Raw genomic sequence first — 16,134 nt, forward strand, 5'->3', positions numbered from 1 at the left:
TTTCTTGAGGGCAGGGGCTGTTCCCCTTTTACACAGGGTGTCCCAAAAAGTCTTAGGGTACTTTTAAGCTTTAACAGCTTGCCTTTAAGCTTTAACTAACTTAATTAACTTTAAGCTTTAATAGTTTCTTAATACTGCACTAAGACTTTCAGGGACATCCTGTTTCTGTATCCCAGATCTTAGGATAGTGCTTTTTTATTCATTTGTTCAACCAAGATTGAACTCTTATATGATCTTACCATGGCAAAGTAAATTCCATCTTGTGTTCAGTCCACTATTATAGCCTGGCAAGATCTTTTTGAATCCTGATTCTCTTATCCATTGTGATAGTTCTCTCTCTCTCTCTCTCTCTCTCTCTCTCTCTCTCTCTCTCTCTCTCCCCCCTCTCTCTTTCTCTGTTTTCCGTCATGTGCAAATTTGATGAACATGTTCATCTATACTTTGTCCAAGTGACTGATAAAAAAAATTTTTGATATCAACTTGGAAGGAGGTTTCAAAGCACCTTGGGAAGCACCCCAAGGATATGTGCCTGTCCCTGTGATACATGACATTTGTGACTGCTCTTTGGGTTCATTCATTCAGACAGGTCTATCATTTAGCTCATATCTCTTCACATTTATTTAACTTGCACAAGCTTAGTATGAGAAATTTAATCCATGTTTAATTCAATGAATAGGTAGAATTTGTTCTCATGCTTGCCTTTTGGAACCTCTGGCTCCCTTGAAGACACCACTCAGTGCCACCTCCTACAGAAAGTCTTTCCTGATTTCCCTCTGTCCACTCCAACCCTCTTTTTAGTGCTCTCCCTCAAAATTACTGCAAATTTACCTTATATGTGCTTTTCATCTACTACTAACATATATGCTATTCCACTCTTCCTTCCCCCAATCCTAGCTAGAATATAAGGTCCTTGTTTTGTTTCACTCTTTGTATCCCCAATTGCTTTCACAATTGACTAGCATAAAGTAGGGACTTAACAAATGTGTGTTGAGTTATATTAAGCTCAACTGACTTATGACCTCTCCTTTGGTGGACACTGTCTCTCCTAATGTGGGCTGAGATCATATTGAGTTTAAGGGGTGGGCTATGAAGAAGACATGTTTGTATAGACCAAGCAAGCAGTTCTAAAACCTACATTTCAAATTTAAACAAGAAATACAGTCAAGTTTGGAAACCACCAGGCATACATGATGTTGAAGGGGTTGTCAGCCTACTTTTTGGTGACAGCACCTGTTCCCAGATCTTTTCTTAGATTTCAGGCCCATGTTAAGTCTCAACAGTTTTCAGGGACATATTGAGCATTTTTTGTTTTCTTTCCAACACAAAAGGAACTGTATATGATGAAGCTTAACAGATGGAAAGATCCATTCATGTAAGACACTCAACAGTCTCTCATTCGCTCTCCATACATGTCCTTCATTTCCGATGGGTGAGTTTCCTTTCTATCCTTTCTTTGGCCCTGTCTTCTTAGCTTTCCCTCTGTGCCTGTGTTCCTTTTATCCCCTTTGTCTAGAATGTCCATAGTCCTGCCCACTATCTATCCAAAACTTACTAATTCTTCAAGCCCCACAGCAAGAGATGGTGTGAACAGTGGAATATAGACCGGACTTACAAATAGAAGACCAGGGTTTATCCTGGCTCTTTCAGGTTAACTTAAAGGCATAGATCTCTTGCCTTTGTAACTGTACATTGTACCCATTTCTTTACTAACCATAAGATATTCAGCTTTTCTGTGCAGAAGAAAGTATTACCCAAATGGCAAAGCTAACTAAGTGCTTGTCCTTGCAAATGCCTACTCTTTTCCCCCTAAGTAACTTTTCCTTTCAGGAAACAATACATACCTATTTTAAAACAAAATTAGAAACAAAGGGAAGCTTCTCTTCCTCTTTTTATTATATTTTTAAAAGTATCTATTTTCAGGGTGGCTAGATGGCACAGTGAATAGAACACCGGCCCTGGAATCAGGAGGACCTGAGTTCAATTCCAACCTCAGACACTTAACATAAAAACTAGCCATGTGACCTTGGGCAAGTCACTTAACCCCAATTGCCCTCCAAAAAGCAAACAAAAAAAAGTATCTATTTTTCTCTCCTCACTACCTCCAATTTGAAAGGAAAAAAAGAGAAAAAGTTCTTGTAGCAAATATGTATAGTTGAACAAAACAAATTCCCACATTGTCTATGTCCAAAAATGTATGTATTTTGTAGTTCAAATCTATCACTTCTCTCTGTCAGATGGTGGATAATGTAATTCATCACAGTCCTCTGGAATCATGTTGGTCATTGTATCAGTCAGAGTTCTTCAGTCTATCATTCTTTGGAACGTTGTTATTGCTGTCTAAGTGGTTCTGCTCATTTTAATGGAGGGACTCTTTAAAGAATTAAGAGAGTAATGAAGATGGGTGAGAGAATGGGTCAGTTGACCTGGTTCAAATTCCATCATTTACAATTTGTGTTACTACCTCTGTAGGGATCAGTTTCATCACCTGCAAAAATGATAGGTCTAGATTGTCTCTCTCTAAGACAGTCATTTTGCCACCTGAAAGCCCTGTCCCAGTGAAGTCCTTCCATCTTCATTTGGTCTCACTTCCCTTTCCCCACTCTCAGAGGTCTCATTGTGCTGTAGGATCTCCTCTGCTATAACCACTCCCTCCCAAATTTTATTTGAGAGTAACATCTTTATACTATTTACCCTAAGTGTGAAAATTGTTGATTCTCTCTCCTTGTGTATTTTTCTTTTCCTGTGTATGTTTTCTCAACTAGTTTTGATAAGATTAGTCAAGTTTTCCTGGCTATTGGCTTTTCCTGGAGCTTAGGCCAAAGAAGTTGTACAGAAATTTTAGTGGCCCCATAAAATCATTTAATAAAAGACATTTTTCATTCACCTATCTACATACCCAGCATTCTCACTTTGATCTTTCTTAGTGGCATGGATAGATGTGGAGGAACACAGTTGGGGAGTTGGGGTGTTTAGCAGAAAATCCCTGGATATAGAGTCAAAAAAATATGGGTTTCAATCCTGGTCTTGCCACTTAGCAGCTGAGTAACCTTGGGCAAGTCATTTAAGCTTTTGGGGTGTCAGTCTACTCATGTATACATTGAAATTATTGGATTAGATGGCTTCTTCTAGACCTAAAACCTATGTTCCCTATAAGCCCCTGGTAACATGCTTTCATGAAACACTAACTCCTTCCACTGAATGACTCAAAGATTGATAGAGGATAGAAGAGGGAAGGACAAGGGAAAGGAAAAGGGAAGCTTGACCCCTTTTTTGTTTTAAAGAAAAATCAATTTTATTTTTACTTCCCATTGATTTTCCTCCCCCCCCCACTTTTACTCATTAAGAAACCAAGAAAAACAAAATCTATTACAAATATGTATAGTCAAGGAAAACACATTCATGCAAAGACATGTCCAAAAAAACCCCCAATATGCTTCAATATGTACCATGAATCCATTACCTATGAATTTGGGGGTAGACGATATTTTATCACATGTCCTCTGGAACTGGGGTTGGTCATTATGTTGATTAGAGTTCATAAATATTTCAAAGTTAAGTTCTTTACAATATTGTTGTTATTTTATAAGGTGTTCTCCTAGTTCTGCTGACTTGACTTTGCCTCAGTTCATACAAGTCTTCCAGGTTTCTTTTTTTTTTGTAATTGTGTTCATATAATTCTGGTGTGTTCCTTGGCATGTAGACTCCCTAGTATTTTATACTGCCTGCAGTTATTTTAAATAGAATTCTATCTCTTCCTCATGGATTTTGTTGGTAATATACAGAAATACTGATAATCCATGTGGATTTATTTTAAATATTGCAAATTTGCTTAATATGTTAATTGTTTCAGATAGTTTTCTAATGAACTCTCTAGGGTTCTCTAAGAAAACCATCATTTTTTTGTTTCTTCTTAATTTCTTTTACTTCTCGTATTTCTAACACTATATTGAATAGTAATGGTGATAGTAGACATCTTTTCTGTATCCTTGATCTTAATGGAAAGGCCTCTAGCTTATTCCCATGACATATAATACTGACTCTTGGTATTTAGATAGATACCGTTTATCATTTTAAAGAAAGATGTTTATTTCTGTTTTCTAGAGTTTTTAATAGGAATACCTGTTGTATTTTGCCAAAAGCCTTTTTCTGAATCTATTGACATAATCATGATTTTTCTTGTTAGCTTGTTTTTTATTAATATGGTCTATTTTTTATTGTTGTTGTGATTCTAACTCTCCATAGCCCCACATGGAGTTTTCTCAGTGGAGATACTGGCGTGCCTCGCCATTTACTTCTCCAGCTCATTTTACAGATGAGAAACTGAGGCAAACGTGTTTAGGTGACTTGCTCAGGGTCACAGAGCTAGCAAGTGTGTGAGATCACAAAGCTGAGTCTTCCTGACTCCAGGCCCAGTATTATATCTACTATACCACCTAGCTGCCCCAGTTCCATTTATTTATTACTGAATAATTAATATTGTTTAATATTCAACTATATATTCCTGATATACATAGATATCGATATCAATATATTCATCCTTGTCATAGTCTATAATTTTTGTGATATGTTCCTATAGTCTCCTTGGAAATACTTTATTTAAAAAATTTACATCAATGTTCATTAAGGATATTGGTATATAGTTTCCATCTCTGTTCCATCTCTCCCTTTTTTGGATATTGAGACCATATTTGTGTCATGAAAGGACTTTGGTAGGACCCACTCTTTACCTATTTTTTCAAAAGTTTATGAAGCATTGGAATTAATTGTTCTTTAAATATTTTATAAAATTTACTTGGAAATCAATCTGGCTTTATTTTCCCCCTTTGGGGAGTTCATTTATGGCTCATTCAATTACTTTTTCTAAGATGAGATTACTTAAATAGTCTTTCCTGTTCTGTTAATTTGGGCAATTTATGTTGTAAATATTCTTCCATTTCATTTACACTATCAGTTTTATTGGCATATAGTTGGGTAAAATAGCTCCTGATAACTTCTTTCATTCCTTCTTCATTGGTTATTAATTCACTTTTTTTCATTTTCAATACTGGTTATTCAGTTTTTTTCTTTCTTTTTAAAAACCAGTTTAGGTATGATTTCTCTATTTTATATTTCTCTTTTTTAAAAATTAGATTTTCTTTTTAAAAAATCACATTTTCCCCTCCTACTTCCTACCTTCTCCACTGAGAAAACAAGAAAAACAAAAATAGACCTGTCAATCAGTACCAGCTGTACCCAATGCCAATAAAGGGTCCAATGTAATCTCTTTCTGATGAATTGCCTGACCCCTTTCTCATCTCAGGGCTGAGAGCTCCCAAAACTGCTGCTGCTGCTGCTGAAGTTGCTGTTGCCAGTGCCCTGTGTGTGGTCTCTACACTAGTGATACTGACTTCTCCTGCCCACCTCTTAAGTTTCATTAGGCTAGAAAAATGTCTCACCTTGACCTTCTGTTGGATCTGCTGCTTCAAAATTTGATTAGAGGCATTATTTTAAGATTGTTTGGAGGGATTGATGGGAAAGATCAGCTGAGTGGCTAGCCCTAATCCATCATCTTGTCTCTGGAAAATGGGTTCTTCTTCACTGGAAATCTTCAAGACCTAAATGATTCTGCAACACAAATATATTAGAGGAGATTCATGTTCAACTAAGGATTGGATTCAAAGTCCTCTGAGGTCCAATGAGAGGCAGCTAGGTGATACAGTATATACAGTACTGGTCCTGGATTCAGGAAGACTTGAGTTTAAATTTGACTTCAGAAAATCACTAACTTGTATGACCCTGGGTGACTTATTTAACCTTTATATGCCTCCATTTCCTCAACTATAAAATGGGATTAATAATAGCACCTACCTCCTGGAGTTCTTATGAGGACCAAATATTTGCAAAGCACTTACCAGAGTGCTTAGCACATAGTGAACAACTAATAAATAAATTGTTACCTTCACTTTTTTATTATTGGATAACCCCAACAACATCTATTAAGCACCTACTTTGTACAGTGGGACTTGGTAAAACTAAGCTAAAGAAGGAAAAAGTCCCTCCCCTCCAGGAGATTACATTCTATTTGCAGGAGAGGAGTGGAACAGAGAAAGAAAGAGCACAAATGATCAAGGGGATCAGGAAAGATTTCTCATGAAATCTTTGCACATGAACTGAGCCTTGAAGGAAGTCAGGGAGGCTAAGAGGTTGAAGTGAGGAGAGGAAGCTCATTCCAATAATATGAGACAGCTTGTGTGAAGGCAGAGATGGGAGGTGAAACACCAAATTCGGGGGAATAGTATTCCATGGGTTTGACTTCTTTGGGAGGTCAAGTAGAAAACCTTTAGAGTACTGTGAATCGATCTCACTTTTTCGACAAATAGCATGATAAAAAGAAAGCATAAAAAGGACCCTGCCCCCCCCAAAAGAGGAATTGTTCATTCTCATAGTGACCTCTCAATAATAGTTGAGGAATCTTCAGTTCTATCTCCAGATACTGGGCAGGACTACATCTAAGCCAGCCCCAACCCATCTCCTAGCCACCTGTTGTTTTTCACCTGTAGAGAGACATACTGGCAGAAACACATGCCATCACTCATATGACCTTCCTCTTCCACTTCTTCAGGGATTGGGAAATGCTTATTAGCAACACAGCAGGCGTAACTAGAAGAATAACGAACTATGGAGCTTTGGAACATCTCCTCAGCAGAAGGGTTTTCATCAGGAAAGGCATCCAGGAAAACTTTTTCACATTCTTTAAGTGAAACATATACAAAGGAGAGTTTGTTTATAGTTTCACAGCCTATCAGCACAGAGTGGCTGGCCAGAATGAGGTTGGCTTCTCCTATTTTTAGGCTCAACTCTCGCAATTTTGTTTTTCTCGATCTACCAGCCCAGCACATTATATTTACCACCAAGGCCACTATGCTCATACTCAGAAACAGCATAGGAAGAGGTATCATGAAGAAATTTAGAGCAATCCTTGAAAAGTCATGGTCATTTTGTGCCACAAACCAACTTACTATAGAAAAGACAGATAAAAATATACTAAGGATTAAGAGGACAATGCATAATGTGATCCTGCAAGCCAAATATCGGAAACAGCATTTGGAAGAAGAGACCCCATTCAGGATGTTAATGGCTCTTCTATAAACCTCTGGATCATCTATGACCATTCTCAGTGGATCAGGGATATTAGATGTGCTGAACGTTCCCAATTTCCATGATGGAAGATTGTCTTTATTGATACAGGGCAGAACCATCAGGGTTTTCCCATTGTAGATTGAGGAAAGCTGGTAGGGGACAAGTGTGGAATGCTTCATGAGATGGTTAGGTGTGCAGATGGCCTTGATGACCTTTTCATAGAAGGAGATGTCATTGACATCCAGATATGTTAAATGGTTCAAATGAAGTGGAATCTGGCAGGGCTTTAGCATGATGGGAATGACAGGCTTTCTCTCCATACAGTAGCGAAAAACAGAGAGATTGGCTTCCAACAAACACCATCTGCTCTGGACAAAGTCTTGGCTAAGGATTAACAGCATCTTTTGACTCTGTTGGATGCAATCAACCATGTTCTCAATTATGTTTTTCCCTGGAAGAAAGTCCCTCTCATGGTAGCAGATTTTCAGATCTGAGAAATCAGTCTCTAGTTTTCTGATGAATTTGTGGGCCCAAGAGGAGTCCAGGCTGCTGTAGCTCACAAAAAAATGGAATGCTTCATTGTCTTTCAGCAGGGGGATAGTAGGAGATGCATTTTGTAAGTTTTCCTTGTCTAGTTTTTCAATTGAATCCATGTCTTTTGATCCTTCCAAGTGGCATCAGTGACTGGAGAGAACAGGTACCCCCACAGTTAATTTAAGAAGAAGGTCACCAGGTACCTGAAAGAGACATCAATCATCTAATACATACTTCTGCCTTCAATTCAGTTCAACAGGATTTGATTAAACACCTACTAAAGACCAAGTACTGTGTCCAGTACTAGGGATATGAAGACCACCTTCCTCCCCACGAAAGGAATGGTCATCCCTGGAATCAAGAAACTGACATTCAACTAACTCAATCCAGAAAGATATGTAACTACCAAAGCCAAGCCAATGCCTACCATCATCAATATACTGGGAACTCCCTGAAATGATGAGAAAACTGACAAACATTGCTATGCTATTCCAAGAGGCTGCCATTTAGGGAACATTAGACTATTTTCATAGGAGGAATAAGACAGTAGGGCAGAATGTAATTTCCTTTTCTAGATTGTCATGTTAAGTTTATCTAAAATTAACCTTTGTAGAAACTTCAGGCTAGACATCATTCTCTTTTTCACCTCAGATAAAGCAGAAATGCTCAACTGAAGCACTGTGTACTATCACATTCAGATTTATGCCCAGGAATGCTGCTAATTGCCCTTGCTGTGGGCGGAGGGGTGGGGAATTTCAGAAAAGGAATCTAAAAATGTCAGAAATATCATGATAAACCAAGCAATTGGCATTTATTAAGTATTTACTGGGTGAAAATGTACCTCCAACAGTATGAGCATTTCCTAAGGATAATCCTTTAGAGTTTCATTTCCAGGAATCATTTTTTTTTCCCTAATGGGAAGTAGCTTTTGAAATAAATTATTCTAGAAGATAGATTGTCTACAAGAGAAGAAAATGTGCAATTTCTCCCAAAGTTAACTTATACCCTATGAAAAAAATTGGATCACTGTGATGCAAATGTCTGTTCCAATGATATATAATACAATGCCATAACGTTTGTCCATTTATGAGACTTGTCCAAGATGGAAGAGAGCACTGGTTATGTCTCTGGATCTTAATTATCCAATGCAATTGTCCAGAATTTCACCTGATTATAGCCTGCATCTAACGATACTGTTGTGTCAGATAGCATTTATTCCCATTTAATAACATGTGTACAAACTCATAGTCATGATATGAGAAGGAACCAGTCCCTGAAGTATACAAGAGAACCAGGAATCACAGGTCAGAAATGTGCTATAGGTTAACATTCTCTGGCTCCATTATTTGTACTCCTTTTGAAGCAGGTACAGCCAAAGTTTGTTTGGAAACTTACTTGAGAGAGGGAGCATGATATCATGAAAAGGGCCTTAGACTTGGAACATGGATTCAAACCCAGGTCTTCTTATGTGAACACAAATAAGTCATTTAACTTCGCTGAGTTTCTTAATCTTAATCTGCAAAAGGGGAACAATAATACTTGTGTGGTATAATATAATGTGATGGAGGATTGGATTTGAATTCAGGAAAACTTGGGCTCAGCTCCTACATGTGATCTTGGCAATTCACTTAATCTTTTGGAGCCTCAGTTTTATCATCTATAAAATGGAAATAATGACTTCTATAGTACTTACCTCACAAACTGTTGTAAGGCTCAAATGAGCATTAATGGATAAAATACTCTTCAAAAATGTAAAAGTGCTATTTAAATACCAGTTATTTTAGCATTAGTATTGTTTTCCAAGGTTGTGGTGAGAAATGCTCTTAGACAGTTACAAAATGTTTAATAAATGTGAACTTTCCTTCTGATTATTATGAGGAAAGGCAGAGAAAGAATGAGAAAAGACACATTCTTCAAGCAGTGGCTACAAGTCTACCCCAACATAGGATCACAGATTTAAAGATGATGTTCAGAGGTCAAGAAGTCCAATGCTTACTTTTCCTCATCTCTACATGAGAAACCAAAAGGCAAAGTGTCTTGCCCAAGATCCCACAGGTAGCAAGTGAAAGAGTTCCAACTCAGGGCTAGTGGCACCACATACAGTACTCTAAGTTCAGCCCTTTTTCCATCATACATCAATGCTGCTGGTCCCCTGGCTTCAAATCCATTTCTGTTTGCTACACCATGCTTTCTCCTACATTCCTTAAATCAATCAATCATAAAACATTTATTAAGTACCTACTACATGAGAGTTAGTGTACTAGGCATTGAGGACAAAGGGGAAAAGAAATTTTGTCTCAGTATACTCAGAGGTTTGGGCACAATAATAGGAGATGGGTAGAGGTAATGGCATAGAATATGGATTAGCAACTGTTGTCCAACTCTCCAAAAAAACTCAATAGAAAATTAAATGTCTCAATTATTCATGGTATGTCATAATTTTCCTTATTCCAGTGCCATTCTCTGGTATCATTTGCCCCATCTGGATTCTGAAGAAGAATTAGAAAGAATGAAGTTTGACATTAAAGTTGGAAAGAAATGGCATCCCCTTCTGCTGTTGTCACTGAATTTCCTAAAATGTGAAACATCCCTATGCATGAGGAATTCATTAGGGGCAGGGCTCTTAAAATTATAATGAAACCAACTGAGATGGATGTGACAACCCTATTCAGTCTCTGGAAGTGTGTGTGTGTGTGTGTGTGTGTCTGTCTGTATATCTGTCTGTGTCTGTCTCTGTCTCTCTCACACACATATACATACACACATTCATACACACACACACACACACACACACAAAGTACTTTTGAAAGGCAGTAGCTCGGGAAAAAAGCACTAGCTTTTTGGGAGAAAAAAAGTATTTTGGGGAATTTTGGGAAAAAAATCACTAGCTCTGGAGCCAACTACTAGCTGTGTGATCCTTCAAAGTCATTTAATCTCTCACAGCCTCAGTTTCCTTATCTGGAAAATGGGGTTAATGACACTTTTACTAAAGGAAGCATGTCATAATGAATAGAGGGCTAGTTTGGGAGCAAAAAATATGGGTGATATAATCCTGCTTCGAGATGCTGGGCAACCTTGGAAAAATCACTTAGCCTCTCCATGGCCCAAGCAACTAAGACAGGGGTTCTTGGCCTTAGCTCCATAGGATTTGTTTTTTAAGTGTGTGTATGTGTGTGTATATATATATATATACTTAATATAATACAGTAGTAGAAATTTCTACTACTGTATTTCAATAGAATTGGCTTCTTTTATAATAGAATGTATTTTTTTTTACATATTTAACAACATTGTTCTGAGAAAAGACCCACAGACTTCACCATACTGCCAAATGGATACATAAAGAAAATTTGCTTAAGGGCCTCTGCTCTAAGACTTTAACTTACAGATGAGCTGTCAATACATATTAGAGGAGGGAGTTTCTACAGTGGGAATTCCCCATACTGAGCAAACAATAGATCTGCAAATGCCTTTATTAACAGTAAAAAAAAAACCTTGCCCTACCTAAGTCTTGAGGTAGCAAAACTCAAAAGAAAATAATGCATGTAAAAATATATTATTTTATAATAATATTATATAAACTTGAGATATTATTACTTTCTGCTTAGAAACTGCCCAGACCAAACCAAAGGGTGTTTCTCTAGGATATGACATAAGCCCTGATGGCCCTGTGTCTTTAATGCAGGCCAGGAAAATTCCCATGATGCCATGCATAAGATAGAGGGGTAGAGGGCAGTGGGCCCTGGCTTTCCCATCCTTCTACAAACACCCAAGTTGCAGTCAGCATGGGTCATCTGGCAAATATCCAGCAGATATCCCCCTGGAACTTAGGTGTCTATTTCCAAAGGTCTAACTCCTGGAAGGTAGAGGCCACATTTTACAATAGGCATTCAGCGATGTTAAACTGAATTCTTTTTGACCAACAGAGTCAGAGTTTGGGCCCTAGTACTTAGAGCCAGCAGGCATCTTCAAGATGACTATCAGAGGATGCAGCATGAGGGGGAGCAGACTGTTGTCTCAAAAAGCACCTGCTCTCAGAGTGAGGAGGGACCTCGGCAGTCATCTGTCCCAATCCACGTCTGCTGCAGAAATCCTTTCTCCAACTGTTTTGACAAGTCAATTCAGTTGCCACTTGAAACCCTACAGAGATAGAACAGTTTCTAACTCCAGCTCCCTCATGTTACGTATCAGGGCTTGGAAAGAGAAAGGCATGTGTTCAAAGTCACAGAGCAGAGCCAAAATTGGAACTCAAGTCACCTTACTACAGAGGTAATGGTCTTTCTATGCTACCTCACTGCTGCCAATAAGCTGTTTTTTATATTCAGCAAAGGCCACAAAAGGTGTTCCTTAGGAGAATCTCACCTGACCAACCCATCACAGAAGAAAAAAGAGCAGCCTTCAAACCAATCTTGTTTGTTTCTTTTTCAATTGGACCTGTGATTTCATTAGTGAGGGATTTAGAAGCATTATCTACCAAAGCAGATCAGCACCTTCTTTTCTTTTTAAAAAAAGATTTATTTTGAATTTATGGAATAAAACAAGCATTTCCGTAACACAGCACAATAAAAAACAATTGTACTTAGGGGCGGCCAGGTGGCTCAGCGAGTAAGAGCACCGGCTCTAGTGTTGGGATGACCTGGAGATCAAATCCCAGGCTCATACACTCAGCACCACACCCAGAAATAACTGGCCGCGTAACCTTGAGCAAGTTATTTAACGCTGATTGCTTAAAAAACAAAACAAAAAAATAATTGTACTTGAAACTGCAAATCTACTATGTTCAACTTGCTACAAATACACAACAAAATTATCATGTAAATTTCTTTTATCCCTTCCTTCTCCTCCCCCTACCCTAGAGATGGCTACCATTACACAAACACACACATACACACACACAAATACCTAAAATTATTCTATTCATACTTCTATTTATAAGTTATTTCTCTGGATGCATATAGCATCTTTCTTCACATGTCCTTTGTAGTTCATTTGGGTATTTATAATAGACAACTTACTTGCTCAAAGTTATTCTTAAAACAATATTGTTGTTACTGTATACAATGTTCTTTTGGTTCTGCTAATTTCATTCTTCATAATTACATGCAACTCTTTCCATGTTTTTTCTAAAATCCTTGGGTTCATTTCTCCTAAACATTGTGGGAGAGAGTTGCCTGGGGGGTAGGAATGGGGACCCTGAGAGGTTTAGGGATTTGCCCAGGATCATTCAATTCAATTAGAGAATGGGTAGCACTTGAGCCCTTGCCTTTCTAGCTGCAAGGTCAGCTCTTTTTCCATTATATATCTCAACCTGCTAGTAAAACAGTCTTCAAAAACAACTATTCCCCAAAGAAATCCAATCTGGTCCAGTCTGCTTATACTGTCCTCTTTCCTATCTGTTGTTCCTGCCCTTTGACCTTTCTTATCCATCCCATTCAACAGTTAAGAAAAACTAGAAATATATCGCTTATCAGATACATATAGGTGAGTCCTTCATCACAAATCCTTAGTCAGAGATAATGAGCCCTGGAAGGGACCATGGAGGATATCTAATCCAATTGCTGAATTATATTGGTCAAGAATCAAGTCAAAAGATGTAAGTAATTTGGCCCACACCCAAAGAGAATAGAAAAAATCATCTAAACATATTTAATTTCTTGAGTGCCAACCTGATTTCTTTTAAGCACTGGTCAAATTAGACAGTTATAGGATCATAGATTAGAGTAGAAAGGGACCTCAGGGGTTATTGAATTCAGCGTCCTCATTTTATAGATGAGCTTAAAAGGGATTTGCTCAAGGTCACACAAGTAGGAAGTAGAAGAATTGGAATTTGAAGCCAGGGTCTCTAATGTTCAATTCAGCATTCTTTCTACAGGGTCACTTTTTCAACAAGCGAGTAGCATACTCTGGGGGTTAGGAAGTAATGACCATAGCTAACACTCCCATAAATCATCCTGGGCTATAACATCACACACCTGTATCTTCCTGTCCCTGCTATAGCCATGATTGCCAACAAACACGAGACTGTATAAAGCTATTGATTGGTGAGAAGAACACCCCTGACCAACAAGACTCCTTTCTGGCCCAGAAAGATCTTCTCCCAAGCCAGCTGTCCATTTAAGCTAGTTTATAGTATCATAGAATCATGAACTGAGAGCTGGAAAGCTCCTTGGGGGTTACCCTAGTCCAACTCCCTAAGGAAAACTGAGGCTCAGAACCAGGAAGTGACTTCTCCAAGATCAGAGCCAGAATTTGAATCCATGTCCTCTGAATTCAGAATACTTTCCACTATTCCACCCCCACCCCTTTCTTCCAACCTCAGGGTCCAGAAAAGAAACAGCCCCCAAATCCTCAAAATATTGAATCTGTCAATGTCATACCTATTCCATTTCCCACAGACAGCAGAACTAAACAGGTATTCTTGGAAGGATTTCATAGGGACTAAGAAGACATCCCATACCATCCTTAACAGAGTAAGAGGGACAAAGGTCACTCCAAGCAGCAGTGTAGTAAAAAAAAAAGGCACTGGAGTGGGAAGACTCAAGACCTACCTGGATTCAAATCCCAGCTCTGTAACAAACTACCTGTGTGACCTTCAACTTTTAACCTTGGTTTCCTTATATGTAAAATGAGAGAGGATGTTCGTGATGGTTTCTAAGGTCCCTTTTAGTTTTAAATATGTAATCTCGCAAACCTCTAAAATGAGTGTTTTTAACCTGAGGTCCCTGGACAGATTGTTTTTGGTGGGTGAGTGTCTATGAATTTGGATGGGAAAAATTTACATTTTTGTTTTCATTAATCTTTGACTGAAATTTTGCGATTTTTTTTCATTATAAATTTAAAGAAAAAAGTGATACCAGGGAGTCCATAGATTTTATTAGACTGACAAAGGGGCCCACAACACAAAAAAGATGAAGAAACCTTTCTCCAAAGTCACTCTCCACCCTAAGATTCCTGAAATCCTAGTCCACATAGCTTTCCTTACCTGAAATACCACACAGCTCCAAGATTTCCACACTCCTGGGTCATAGCCCTTCATTTCCTTGAAATATTTGCTGCCATGAGCAGACCTGTCATTCACAGGGCCAAGGTCCCCAATGAAATGCTCCCCACAGTTTTCTAATCTGTAAAAATTAGAATCATATGAATAATAGCAAATAATTCATTGATACGATGATGCCTTTGGATTTGCAAAATGCTTTCCTCATAACAACTTCATTAAAACAAAAAAAAAAACTACTAGAGACATTATCTAATCCAGCCCTTTTCACTTTCTCACTAACACTCTTTCTGTGGTAGTCTGTGGATATATAATGAAACCCCATCACTGAGTCAAAGTTTAGAGCCCAGGTCCATTCAGGGGCAACCTGGGTTTGAGAGTCCCCAAAGGCAGGGCTGACCATTGTCCAAACTATGACATAGTTCTTTCTATCTCCTCTGCCAGACTCTCTAGCTTTTTAACTCTACCTTAGAAGGAAAGCAAAAGACACCCTCATACACTGTGATTACTGCAGTTTTTCCCAGATCAGGAAAAGAACATTGTTTACCTAAGACTCTAATTTCCAGGAGTCAAATTTAGGCTCTGGATGCCATTGTCCTTGCCTGCAAAGTGGTCTTTCTCCCTCAAAAGCCAGGTTATGTTCAATACCCCAAAAGGCAACCGAGATGATGAGAGTAGGGCAGAGAATACTTCCCTGGCTGGGCTGGTCCCACCTGTTGACCCCTGCAGCTGTAGGAGGAAGGCAGAGCTGGTCACTTTCTCAAGGTGTCTTCATGGCCTCACCAAGCTGCATGAACCCCACTCTAGTAGAGAAAAGCCACTCTTTCTCTATCTGCTAAGTCAACGATGTTCTCATAGATCTGAGTTTCTGGAGTAAAATCACAAGTTTTCTTTGCAATGTTTGCAGCCTTTATTGTAACAACTGAAAGCAGATCTGTGGCTCAGAGAATCTTAGTATAGCAAAAGGAAATGCCTGCAAAGAGGAAGAGATGATCTGTGGTCAGACTCAGGGAAAGCCAAGCTCATTTGCTTGTTCTGAGTATAAACAGTGACTCGTGGAAGAGAGGAGGGGAATGGCCTGGTTTCAAGGGGGGTGAGGGTTAAAGACAGGCTTCCCTTTGGTCTGTGATGCTTCTTTCCCATGTAGTTCAAGGATCTTGGGGAAGACAAGATGTCCCTTTCCCTCTGACCTCTATCCACCCCTGCCCAGCATACATGACTGCTCCTATCTTAGCCTGGGCTACCTTGACAAATCACTTCTGACTTGGGCTTGACAGGCCTCCTGTCTGCAGCACTTTAAATGCAGCTGGCTGGCAGCCAAAGCCCCAGTGGTGTAAATGGGAACCAGTGTCAAACAGGCCCCAGGCTGGCTTCCTTTCCCTTGGAGGGGTTGGCTCCATGCCGTCTGCTATCAGGCTGCCCTATATAAAAGCCATATGGACAGCAAAGGTCATGGTCAGTGGTTGCCAGCAGCCATGACCGTT

The 16,134-nt window shown here is 38.9% G+C and overlaps 1 protein-coding gene across 3 annotated transcripts; it reads right to left on the reverse strand.

The window, feature by feature from the left end:
- Positions 1-3,266: 3,266 nt before the first annotated feature.
- LOC138148570 (uncharacterized) lies at positions 3,267-15,681 on the reverse strand. Of its 3 annotated transcripts, XM_069071287.1 has the most exons (4): positions 15,198-15,681; positions 14,636-14,774; positions 9,049-9,169; positions 3,267-7,856 (listed from the first exon to the last, which is right to left on the reverse strand). In XM_069071287.1, the coding sequence occupies exon 4, from the start codon at positions 7,770-7,772 to the stop codon at positions 6,489-6,491; it is 1,284 nt and encodes a 427-aa protein (XP_068927388.1). In that variant the 5' UTR covers positions 7,773-7,856; positions 9,049-9,169; positions 14,636-14,774; positions 15,198-15,681; the 3' UTR covers positions 3,267-6,488. The 3 variants fall into 3 exon arrangements, with proteins under 3 accessions (XP_068927388.1, XP_068927387.1, XP_068927386.1); XM_069071286.1 differs by lacking the exon at positions 9,049-9,169 and having other exon boundaries at positions 15,364-15,681; XM_069071285.1 differs by lacking the exon at positions 9,049-9,169.
- Positions 15,682-16,134: the final 453 nt, after the last annotated feature.

The sequence above is a fragment of the Petaurus breviceps genome, unplaced genomic scaffold (assembly GCF_028583685.1).
Source record: "Petaurus breviceps papuanus isolate PSGF00001 unplaced genomic scaffold, PetGlider_PUasm1.0 90825, whole genome shotgun sequence".
Classification (NCBI taxonomy): Eukaryota; Metazoa; Chordata; class Mammalia; order Diprotodontia; family Petauridae; genus Petaurus; species Petaurus breviceps.